At 40.6% G+C, this 13190-nt stretch overlaps 1 protein-coding gene across 1 annotated transcript; it reads left to right on the top strand.

The window, feature by feature from the left end:
• The first annotated feature begins 1256 nt into the window (after positions 1-1256).
• LOC139452225 (exonuclease 3'-5' domain-containing protein 2-like) lies at positions 1257-12938 on the top strand. Its single transcript, XM_071233618.1, has 11 exons — positions 1257-1458; positions 2497-2660; positions 3313-3473; positions 4354-4479; positions 5240-5351; positions 6408-6629; positions 7269-7431; positions 7889-8066; positions 10220-10420; positions 10556-10687; positions 12499-12938. Exons 1-11 carry the CDS (start codon positions 1386-1388, stop codon positions 12740-12742), a joined length of 1776 nt encoding a protein of 591 aa, XP_071089719.1. The 5' UTR covers positions 1257-1385; the 3' UTR covers positions 12743-12938.
• The last annotated feature ends 252 nt before the right edge of the window (positions 12939-13190 follow it).

Genomic DNA, 13190 nt, shown 5'->3' with positions numbered 1-13190 from the left:
TCTTAGCTACGTGTGGGATACTGTTACTTCACCTCGTCTTAGCTTCGTGTGGGATAAACCTGTGACGACCCATGTTCGAATAGGTCTTCAGCAACCCATGCTTATCGAAAGAGGTGACCAGAGACCATAATCTATTATATGGTCTCTAACGGGATTGGGAGGTCAGACTCACCTTGGTTGATACGTGTCACCGTGTCCCAGTTATGTAGATCTATGTTCATGATGTCAATCGGTGCATTGTCTGATCCAGACTGGTTACTACAGACCCCGCCGTCATGCAGCTGGAATGTTATTACTGAGTGCGGCCTTCAAGGGGAACTTTACACGCAAATATCACTTTCTTTCTTATTTTAATCAAAACGCAATTTGGGAATTAGTTGTTATCAATGTTTGAAAATATACACTCATTTTTCTCACAGTGAAAGTACGAAGCTCACAATTAGCGTGAAAACGTCATGCCGTAATGAGGCCTTCGTTTCCCGAGTTATCCCCCTTAGGTATGACGTAATTGGTAACAATCAAATCATTTTGGGATGAAAGACAGGATCCTGAAAAAGACAGGATACAGAACATGGGCATGGTGCTGATAAACCATGCAAGGATAGTAACTAGTGAAAATCGGGAATTCGAACCTACGAAAAACAGATCCTGGCACGTTTAAGGGGCACAACTCGTGAACTGTGGCACATGGAAACACTGGTCCACGCCACGATAAAATACACGTCATCCGTAGTGTTGTTTTATTACAGTGGATTTCAAACAGATAAATTGAATAAAAACCGAAGATCATAACATGCGTTTCCTGTATTATTGTTACGGTATTTTAAGAGGTGTAATCTCCATAATATATGAATATTGTGTCGGGTGTGACAGATTTCGGGTGTCCAATAACAAAAGATTAATGTTGGTTAATTTGTTAGTGACAAAAATGAAAGTAGATCATTTTGACATATTAATATTTTATAATAATTATCATGTAAACACACCATTTATTATGCTTTGAAGTTTTTATAAGCAACAATTTAAGCTTGATACATTCAAAATATTATGCTTCTATGATTCTTTTATCGTTTCTCCATGTGTGAATAAGGCGTCCTCACCTCCATAAGTGTGGACCAAACCCAGTACGTTGCTTTAAGACTGAATCAATAAACAATTACTATTGAAAGCAATACGCTCACATATTGAAATGTCAATGAAGCCTGAAGTCATGTGACTAAATGTTTTGATCATGTGACCTAAAATGGCGACCAACATTGCACCACGCAAACATGCGATTGCTAAGTTGACTCTATTCGAAGCTTTTGACGTATTTTAGGACTGTCAGTACCACAAGGAGAGAAACACACTACCCAACAGTCGTATTCAGTGTAGCCGAGAACACAATGTATCAAACAAAAGTCTCACTAGGTCTTCTTATTGTCCCAACCCTCATTGTTGTGGGTCTTGGATTTGGAGGTATGTTTCCGATCGTGACATATGATTGTTGTCCATGCATAACGCCATAAAGAGCCGATTTTTTTATACATCAATGATTATTTTTCTGTCGTGAAAACCATAAATCATATTTTGTTTATAAAGCGCTTCGACTTTAGACACATGTTTAATTATATTATCAGTATTTATATATCTTCCCAACACTTGATGAAAAAAAATGACAACCAAATCACAAAACGATTGTATTATTCACCATAAGCATAAAAGTGTAGGTTTCTAAACATATTTTTCTGAGTATTATTTAAAGGGAAACAACACTCCAACTTTCAGTCATCTAGAAGGCACCATTTTAATTAGCCTGCGACTGATCACCAGAAGCCAATTAGAAACAGCGATCCAACAAACATTATCATTGATGTATCTTTCAACAAGAATATCAAGAACATATGTTATTTTAATTATCATAATTTTATTTATAATATTTCAGCTTGATATGTCGAAGAAAATAATATTTTAATTATCATATTTATATATACAGTCTTTCAACATGAAATGTATACAATGTCTGACCCCCCCCCTTCTTGGTGTTTACTGCCATTCTATTGCTAGAATATTGTAAGTGTGGCTGCAGCCTGAAACCATCCTCACAGCCTGTCATTCGCCAACATGTCTGAGCATGCTGAGTGAAATATAGTAACAGAGCACAAGCTACAAATCAGGTGAAATCGGTCACTGAGAATAGTTGGATATGGGTAACCATATTCAAGAGTCTCCTGACAGTTTCTAGGGCTGGTCCTGCCACACACTGAAGCACTCTCCAAATGTGCCCCTGTTCACCTAGCAGTGAATGGGTACCTGGTAGGATGAGATGTTTATGTGGCTGTTAACTTTTGAGTGTCTCATGGGCAGCTTGGGTTGTGTACTCCCCAGGGAGGTGAGCATGAAAATCGAGTGTTCCACTGACTGGGGTAATAATGGTATCGCTTTGATAATGCACCTTGTGTATGGAGTCTTGCGCAATATAAGTACACATTATTTATTTATTTTAAATTACCCCAGGATATCTACTATGGACCAAGAGTCACGTGACATCAGATTCAAGTCGAGTCAAGAAGAAAGTGAAAATTCGGAAGAAAGGCGAAGGAATCACTCATGTGATTACAACAGCTGCACAGTGGGAGAAAGTCTTTCCTCAGCTTGTTAAAGATACTCAACAAATTAGGGTTTGTTTCAGATGTGATTCTTAAAAATATATTTTCCAAATGTAAACTGAGTATGTTACAGTTTTGCTATATGGGTACTTCGGGTTAGCATGGGTAGGGTAGGCCCCCAGAAACCAATACTTGCCATACAACCTGACTGAGTGTGGGTGGTCATGCTTGGTAACTTGTTTGATTGTGGAAATACCCACCTGTGCATAAAATGAACTTGTCCGACGTTGCCATGGTCGGATTCTATTGAGGGAGTCATCATTATTTAAATAGGGGTTAATATTTTTAAAGCTTGTACAATTTATCAACATCCTTAAAGAGGCTATACATAATGTTGATTTCTCATATAAGAAATAAATGACTCGTGGTTGTTGTTTATTGTACAATATACAACAACTACTAGTCATTTATTTCTTAAATAAAACCAATGGCAGATATTATGTCAGGGTTTATTTCATGTTAATTGTAAAAAATACTTTTGAAATGATAAGTTATAAAAAACTATCAGTACCAACAGCAAGTAAACAAAACATGTATGCAAAGTTTGTAAACATTACGGTATGCTTATACATAAAATACATGTGAAACTAAAAAGGAAAATGGTCTGGCATGAAGAGACCATTGCAGAAGCTGATTGGATCTACTCAACTGTATGCATTTGTAGGTGGTGGGTCTGGATTGTGAGTGGGTGTTTGAAGAGTTCGTCCGTCACCCCGTGGCCCTGCTGCAGATCTCCACACAACAAGGCCTCTGTCTGCTGGTGCGCCTCTGTCAGCTGGAGCACAGAGTCCCTCACTCACTCAGACACTTCCTCATGGACAAACAGTCAGTATTATCCTTACAGTTAAATCTACTTGAACCTAGCACTACAGTGATAACACAGTATGACCTTAAGACACATTTTCTGTACCTGGGGTTGAGGGGTTGTCTGGTGGGATGACTTAAGGACTGTTTCCTATTTCACTGACACCCCACCCCAAGTTTTTCATAACACCCCCACCCACCCTACTTGTGGAGATCCGGGGTAGAGTAGGTCTTCAGCAACCCATGCTTGCCATAAAAGGCGACTATGCTTGTCGGAAGAGGCGACTAACGGGATCGGCAGGTCAGACTCGCTGACTTGGTTGCTGCATCGATCCCAATCACTGGATTGTCTGGTCCAGACTCGATTATTTACAGACTGCTGTCATATAGCTGGTATATTGCTGAGTGCAGCATTAAACATTAGACAAAACAAAAAACACTACTTGTAACATATGTTCTTGAGATCCCCCCCATTCCCCTTCACACACACACACACACACACACACACACACACACACACACACACACACACACACACACACACACACACACACACACACACACACACACACACACACACACACACACACACACACACACACACACAATGCCCAATCCCTTACTTCTTCCTATATTTTATGTTATTGTTAATATCAGTTGGAATGAATTTGTGATCACTCAGTAGCTTGTAAACCATTTCACTGACATCGCATGAAGACATATCTGCTGGACTCTGCAGTGTCCTTCAAACACAGGATACATTGTCACCATGGTTATTGCTAATTCCATGATACATAATTTGAAAGGAATTGTGTACTTTCCTCCATGTCAAGTCAAATAGAAAAAATATACTGATTGGTTCAAATTTTAAAAACATTACACATGAGATTTATCATTTCAGTGTTTTGAAAGTGGGCGTGGCAGTGAAGGATGACGGCAAGAAGCTGTATCGAGATTACGGCCTTCCAGTTAACGGCTGTGTAGACTTGAGGTTCATCATGTCTCAAGTGGCCCATATATACAACTGGTAAGACTAGGACAGAGTGAGTGCTGCACGGTTAATAAGATGTCGACTGGAGACAATAACCAGAAACAAATGGAAAATATTTTCATGCTGAAAGACAAGATGTATTTGGCCTTTGTGTAGGGTGCCTTTGTGAGAGTGGTCCGTGTGTAGGGTGCCTTTGTATAGCGGTCTGTGTGTAGAGTGGTCTGTGTGTAGGGTACCTTTGTATAGCGGTCTGTGTGTAGAGTGGTCTGTGTGTAGGGTGCCTTTGTAGAGCGGTCTGTGTGTAGAGTGGTCAGTGTGTAGGGTGCCTTTGTAGAGCGGTCTGTGTGTAGAGTGGTCAGTGTGTAGGGTGCCTTTGTAGAGCGGTCTGTGTGTAGAGTGGCCTGTGTGAAGGGTGCCTTTGTAGAGAAGACTGTGTGTAGTCTGTCCATGTAGATGAATCTCTATGTGGGATGTTGGTGTAAAGGGATCTGTACCAAGTATTTACAGGGGCACGGGTGGTCCAGTCATCTTGGGCACGCCAGAAACCTATGATTGGGCACGCCAGAAACCTATGATTGTGGGTTCGAATCCCGGTTCGCCCGAATTATGTTTCTAGGTTTGTCAGCACAATACCCTTGCTCGTGGGTTTAACCGCAGTGGTAAACATCTGAGACCTGCATCACTTCGGGCTTTCCTCCCACATTAAGCTGACAGGCCGTGATATAACTGGAATACTGTTAAAAGCAGCGTTAAACCCAACTCACTCACTCACTTTACCCACTGTTTCATGTGACAGTAAGACTCGGGGCCTGCAGGGTCTGGCAGAGTCTGTCCTTGGAGTGATGCTCGATAAGGACAACAGCATCCGCTGTGGAAACTGGGAAGCAGAGACCCTCAGTGAACAGCAGGTAAGTCTTTGAGAGAAAATCACAAACAGGACTACTCTTAGTGTCAGTCTTCACACAGAGATAATACATAAATCTAATTAAACTTAGGAAGCTTATGAGAACGAGTCGTCTAATTCTAAATCTTCTATTAATTTTATTCAGTTACTTATTTGATATATTCTGTACAACATTCTGTTTCATATAGCAGTGATCTGTGAAGTCTTATCAAGAAATATTTTGAGAAATGTTTAAAAAAAATATGTACATGCCAAATATAAACTGTCTACTCAAAATAGGTTAAAGAACACCCAATTCTTTCATATGACTACTGACCCGTGAAGATTCCGGGGTAGAATAGGTCTTCAGAAACCCATGCTTGCCGTAAAAGGTGACTATGCTTGTCGTAAAAGGCGACTACGGGATCGGGTGGTCAGACTCGCTGACTTGGATGATGCATGTCATAGATTCCAATTGCGTGGATTGATGCTCATGATATTAATCACTGGACTCGATTATTTACACACCGCCGTCATATAGCTTGAATATTGCTGAGTGCAGCGTTAAACAACAAACCAACCAACCAAAATCATATGACTACTGTTAATCTGTCATGGCTGGTTGGTATTGCAACCCACAGCCTTCTTTTTGAGTATAAAATTTTCCATACTGAATTTTTGGTTCCCGTGACAAAAATCCTTAAAATACAATAGGCAAGGGAAACTAATTAAACAGTTCATCTTGGTATGAGTGAGTGAGTGAGTTGGCTTTAACACCGCTTTTAACAGTATTCCAGTTATATCCCGGCGTGTCAGCTTAACGTGGGAAGAAAGCCCGAAGTGATGCAGGTCTCAGACGTTTACCACTTCGGTGAAACCCATGAGCACGGGTATGGTGCTGACAAACCTAGAAACACAATTTGGGTGAACCGGGATTCGACCCCACAATCATAGTTTTCTGGCGTGCCCAAGGGACGCAACTCTGCACAGCGAATCGCGGCGCCTTAGACGACTGGGCCACCCGTGCCCCCCATCTTGGTATGAACCAGAGTGTCATTCTGATGCTGATGGTGTGTTGCAGATACAGTATGCAGCGGCTGATGCTGCGGTTGGTGTGGACATCTTCATGAAGCTGGTCCTCACCAAGATGCTGACGAGGAACCCAGATGAGCTATACCCCCCAGGGACGGAGAGTGTGGGGGAGGCGGAGTTTTGGCAGGCTGCTTTAGCCATGTGTCAGGGGTATATAGACATGCCTTTCTGTAGTCAGAGATCTCACAACAAAGAAGATGGTGCCAAACAGGTGGGTGTTGAAGTCAAAGATATGATCAGTTCGTGCATCCATTGCATTGCTCAAAGAATGTTTATGTCTAAGCAGTATATCTAGAGAGGTGGCTCCCGGAGGTTTTGAAAGAAATTGTCAGAGATTTATCGCTTCACCTTTTGTTTTTAAAACATGTTGATAGTATCGAAATATAGCAGGGGTATCATTTTATGTACATTTACTTACTGTTCCCTCTGGACTTTCTTGACACCCTGATCACTTATGTCATGGGTCAAGGCCATTCGCAAGGTCATATCTGTGAAAAGAAGTGTGTTCACAGGATATGTCAATATGAGACATGTCTTCCTTCTGCACGGCTGCAAAATGATCAGGTTTTAGTGACTTCCATATAATGTCAGTTGTAAAGAATTTTAAGAAAACAAGTTTGCCAGTTTTTTACGACAGGGTAGTTTTCTGCAGAGAGTTTACTTTCTTTGCATGTAGTATTCATATGACATTTATTTGGCACCAGGTAAAGTCTTTTGTTTTAGATACATAAATGGTTGGTGACAGGCAACAGTCATAGGTGTGTCTGTATTTGACACTTTCTAGTTTCATCATCTTTATTGACGATAATGACGATCTGTTTTTTTCATGATGTTATAATTTTTCTACTAGCCAGTGAATAAAGTGGTTGACACAGACTGTCGTGGAGCTCGAGCCTACTCCCCGAGACAACGCCCCCTAGATTTCCGGTGTCAGCTCCAGACGCTGAGTGGCAAGCTGATACAACGATGTGACATTTTTAAGGCAGAGTGGTACCTTGAGAAGAATCTTGGAAGTAAGCAGTTCTGACATACACATATGTTGATAATTGTTAGGATCCGCTTCAGTTGAACAGCTGTTTAGAAACACATATGATTTATGAGAAACTAAAAGTTCCGAAGTACCAACGTCACGATTTGTGGATTTGAAACAAATGGAATTTCATTATGTCTATTTCAGTGAGTGAGTATGGTTTTAAGCTGCTTTTAGCAATATTCCAGCAATATCCAGACGGGGGACACTAGAAATGGGCTTCACATATTGTACCCATGTCGGGAATCGAACCCGGGTCTTCGTCGTAATGAGCGAACGCTTTAACCCTTGTCTATTTCAGAACAGCCTTTTGAAGAGTAAGGGTTATGTGCACTTCAGGGTCAATAAGCATTAGCCAATGCCTCCCTGTGAAATGGCACATGTAAATCAATGTGTATCGATTCAGACAGAGATTTTTTATTGGTGCTTCATGCTGGCAGGAAAGATCAGCGATGACCCATTCATCGTCCAATTAAAGTATGAGCTAGAAATGACAAACGAAGATGAAGTCCATGATAATCTGTACGAGGACAATGAGGATACTGTGGCCATGTGTGTAGTGTGCGGCCGGACGCATGCCTTCATCAAGAAATATGTCATCCCCACAGAGTACAAGAGGTAAGACTTCAACAGTTCTCTATCACAGTGTCGTTACACAAGTGAAATGTGAAATCAGTTAATGACTACTGTCAAACGTCTTGAAAGCTAGAGGCTCATGCCCCATTTTTTAATCCAGAGTAGTGTCATAAATTGGCAGGAATTTGTTTTCAAAAAGGTAAGATGCAAGTCAGGTCGCAAAAAGCCTCGAATCTCCCTTGTGTTGCTCTTATATAGGTACATCCAAACTTCACATTGTGAAAGAACTCGAATGATCAAGTTGTCCTGTTTTTCAACAACCAAGGGAGGTAACTCTAAATCACACTTCCTGTTCCAACTTGGCCACAACTGCACTCAATATTTTACGAGCGTTTCAATCATCTGCTGCCACTGACTATCACTACAATAAAATAAACTTATAACAATCTCCACTGCGACATTGCAATGATACTTGTTCTACACCGATTCATCAACATAATTTTGTAAGATGTTGGATAATAGTTGTCTTTGTAATTGGGCATTGGTGTGAAAAAGGAATGAATGATCTACGTTTTAAATGTCTCATTGTGAATGAAATTAGAAACATCATTTTATTGCATCATTAGTTACATCATTCTTCTCCACGATAAATCAAACATCAAATCTTATTAAAATCAGATTGTTGACTGCGATACCTCTCTACTTAAAGAACTGAGGACACCTCCCGTACCCCATGCCTGTCATTAGCCACAACATAGGCCTACTACAATAAAAGAATTGGTTCTCAGGCAATGGCTTTTGAATAAATAGTGCGGACGGGCGGTGTTTTTTTTCTGTGTTAGGGGATGTTTAAACTAGTAGGTCACCAAATTTAACAGTTGAGTACAATCAACCTGGGAAAGGGCCTCCCTACATAAATGTTTTCTTTGATGAGTAAAATACTGGAATACAGTATTTGACTACCATTGGACTGAGAATATTTAAGGCTTTCTTTGTTTTTTTAAGAATGGAAATAAAAACGAGACATGCGACAAACTTTATGATGGTGCGGGCGGTGCCTGAGAGCCAAGACTATTATTTTTTTAGCCTTAATAGGATCGGTTTTTGTTGGTGTGTGTGACCTGGCTGATTGTGTGTCTTCATACCCTGACGACCAAAAACATGTTGAAGGTATCAGCCAATAGTGTCACGGATCCAGACTGTTAACACAAAACTACAGACTGCTGTGTCAGTGCATCCTCTTGAGGCAAGGGAGTTAACTGACTTTTAAATTCCAGTTTCCACCCTTGGCGAACTAGACTGGAATTTCTGGGCTCGATCATTAAGACACCTGTGGCTATTACAAGTTATGTCCCTTCTCTGCCCCTCCTACAGACCAATCATATTCCACCTCTCATATCACTTGCTTTTGCTTCATCGATTATAAAGATATTTATTGTAATAAAACGTGACTTACCTCGTGAAGTGCATCAGATCATATAAGCACCTTCATAACAAACATGAACAGATTTGGAAAATATCTGTCGATGCCCAGTTGACGGTACATATATTATGCAAATCCTGCAGTCAACTGAAATCTGCACGTTGAAATCCATGTTGTTTACAACTGGATGTCGATTTCGTGATGCGATTTTGATTGGACTATGCATAGACTCATTAGTCCGCCCAAAATATAACTGGACTTTTAGTCAGTTAACTCCCTTGCCTTGGGAAGACGGTGTCAGTGCAGTAAAACAACATTTACCCTTTCTGACAGATATTAGACTGCCTCCGTGGTCTAATGGTAGAGCGTCCGCCCGGAGAGCGAAAGGTCCGGGGTCTCAGCCGCGTCATACCAAAAGACGTTAAAAGATGGTACATGTTGTAACCCTGTCTGGCGCTCGGCATTAGGGGACTAAAACAAGGACTGGTCGGCTCGGAGTCAGTATACTGTGTCTGAGTGGGGTATTCATGTTAAACTGCGGCATGGTATCTCAGTGTGCTAGCACTATAAATCGGCATCTGTCCGGACTAGTACAAGCAGCCACACACACACATACACATGCATGCACGTCGCTATATAAGTGCAATAATCTTGGACGAAACGTTAAACCCCATTTCACCTCACCTCTGACAGATGTTATGATATAGATGAGACTCCTTCATAACCGAAATTAATGGCTTACTTTAATAATTAAATTGAACTTTTCATGCAGGTATTTTCACAGAGTACTTAAATCAGCACGGCGCTCACAGAATATTCTGATCTTGTGTCCTGACTGTTACCAAGTGAGCTCACAACACGACGCCATCCTCCGACAGCAGCTGGCCCACAAGTGTAATGCTCCTCTTGACTCAGGAGCCGGCTCCAAAACTGTGACAGATTATGAACTTCAGAAGGTCAAGGCTGCTGCTAAGTATGTGCTCTTGCACTAATTATTAAATCTATCAAAGTCAGGACAGATTCTATTAGCTGACCATTTTACACACGAAATTAACCTAAAATATAACCTAACCTCAGAAATAAATTATTCTTTTCTCTCTTATGCCAGAGCTCTCAAGTTCAACAGAGAGAAGATCCCACAAGCAAGGGTTCAAGAATTAGAAAGTACTGTGATGGATTTTTTTGAAGTTACCTCCCTTGAACCAGAAATAATCGAACAAGCTTCAGAAATGGATGTAAAGTGAGTCTTCCAACATCTTGTTTATTGTTTTGATCAAATCACATTTATTTCAGCTTTACAGCATTGTGAGCACCAATGCCATGCACAATTTGTTGCGGTTTTAGATCAAGATAAGATGGTGTCATGTAAGGTGGGTATTGATGTATATGGTACTTCCTGATCAGGGATGGGACACAGGTGGCCCAGTCATCTAAGGTGCCGCAATTCGCTGTCCAGAGTTTCATCCCTTGGTCACACCAGAATCACGCTTCACAACAATTATGTTTGTAGGTTTGTCAGCACCATAGCTGTGCTCATGGGTTTCACAAAACTGGCAAACATGTAAGACCTGCATCACTTTGGGCTTTCCTCACATATCAAGCTGGTGCACCGTGATATAGCTGGAATACTATTCTAAGCAGCTCACTGACTCACTGACTCCTGACCAGGAAATTCTGACAATCCTTTGCCTTGACTTTTAGCAAGTGAGCTAGCTAAACTTTCACATCACATCTGCAATATTGCATCCATATAGTGTGAACAGTGCACTGATGATGTCAACAAAGGATGTCCAAATATGTGCAATATATATGTCACAGATTAAAGGGTGTTCAAAGGCATGGAATTCATTTTGCATTCCTGAGGCGTGTTGCATTCCAGAGGCGTGTTGCATTCCTGAGGCGTGCTAGAAACCTATGATTGTGGGTCCGAATCTTGGTAAACCCTGATTAGGCTAAACAAAATAATAGTTTTGGTTCTCAGGCACCACCAGCATCATTAAGTTCGCCGCATGGTTTGGTTTTATTTCCATTAAAAAAACAACGTAACAATCCTTAAGTAACGGAAGTCAAATACTGTATTCCAGTATTTTACTCATCAAGTATTTTATGAAGGGAGGACCTTATCCAGGTTCATTGTACACAACTGCTTTATTTGCCGACATACTAGTTTGAACAACCCCAAAAAATAAAATATATACCGACCGCCTGCACTGTATTTTCAAAAGCCATTGCCTGAGAACCAATTCTTGTATTTTTTAAGCCTTATGTTTCTTGTTTTCTCATTGGTTACATGCTCTTGGATTTCGAAGTAGTAATTAAACGTCTCAGACCTGCATCAATTCAGGCAATCTTCCCACATCATGCTGCCATGCCATGATATAACTGGAATATAGCTTTGTTGTTCAACATCTTCAAAGCAGCAGTAAACCCCACTTACTCACTCACTCACTCGCTCCCTCGCCCATTCACACGCCATTAACATTATACCTAGTCTCCTAGATCATGACTACTAAATTGCACAGTGGACAAGTAAATATCCAATGATGATATTCCTCAATATCTAGTGGCATTTGAGGGCTATAATTCTAAACCAGTTCTTAATTCTTCATTTTTGCTTGAAATTGGAACGGAATGAAACTGATAGAAAATGTTAGTACAGTAAAATTTTGAGCCTCGTCCAAGCAGGACTAGCTATGAAGCCTGAGGACTAGTGAATATGGTTTCCACTAGTCCTGGGGTAGTATTCAGAAGACTTCTAAGAGTGCTAAAGAGGTCTTAAGTCTGAGAAAATTCTAAGAAATACCAAAATTGAAGAATTTTCTTAAGTCATATTCATAAAAACTTTTAGCACTGAGAGTACACCTAAAGTTAAGCAAGTTAAGAGTATTCTTTAGAAATTCTGACAATTTTTATGAATACCACCCTTGGACTAGTGTTAAAAAAGATGAATTTCTAAGGCTGCTCAAAGACCCAGCACACCCACACACTCACTCGCTCACTCACCTACCCACCCACCACTTGAAATACTAAAACATTTATGTCGTGTTTCAGAGTTGTCAACAGTTCCTATGTTTCCCATGGTAAAAAGGTGGTGATGTACTACCGAGCTGACAACAAACTATATGAGTTTGAGAAGATGTGGAGGCAGCATTTCCTTGAAACCATGCAGCCCAAACACATGCCGCCATTTTGGACGGTGGACTTTAGAGACAAACAGCTTCACCATGTTCACCCTGAGCAATCCCAGCGTTCATCAGTCACTGAAACATCATGCTCACATAGAGAGTCAAACTAATGTGGAACGTAATGTTGCAACTTTTTTTAGAGATCATCCTTTTTTCGAGGCTCAAGTATTGTCTCTCTCCTCATTGTGGTCTGTGATTTTCAGGCAGTGCCTCGTTTCACATTACCAGTTACTGCAATAGTAGATCATACAGCATTGGTTAGCATGTTGCCGTATGAATGGGATATATATGTTTATTCAGCAAGAGTTAGGGACTGGTAATTTGTTTGGGGTGGGTGGGGGTGTGGTGTGGTGTGGTGGGTTGTGTGTTAACTGGTCTTAGGACCTATATCATATTTTGCTGCAACACTCTACCCATCCCCGCTTTTATATCACATTTTTTCGTGAGATCAAAAATGTTCAGAATTATCAGAATTAATTTAATTAATTCACCATTGACTATTTCCATTTTACCATATTGACAATATATGGGATTTTATTCTTTTGATTTACAGAGAAT

This window comes from Haliotis cracherodii, unplaced genomic scaffold (genome assembly GCF_022045235.1).
Source record: "Haliotis cracherodii isolate W230 unplaced genomic scaffold, xgHalCrac1.p SCAF_9, whole genome shotgun sequence".
Taxonomy (NCBI): Eukaryota; Metazoa; Mollusca; class Gastropoda; order Lepetellida; family Haliotidae; genus Haliotis; species Haliotis cracherodii.
Note: the sequence above shows the minus strand (reverse complement) of the source record. Positions and strands in the feature narration are given on the sequence as shown.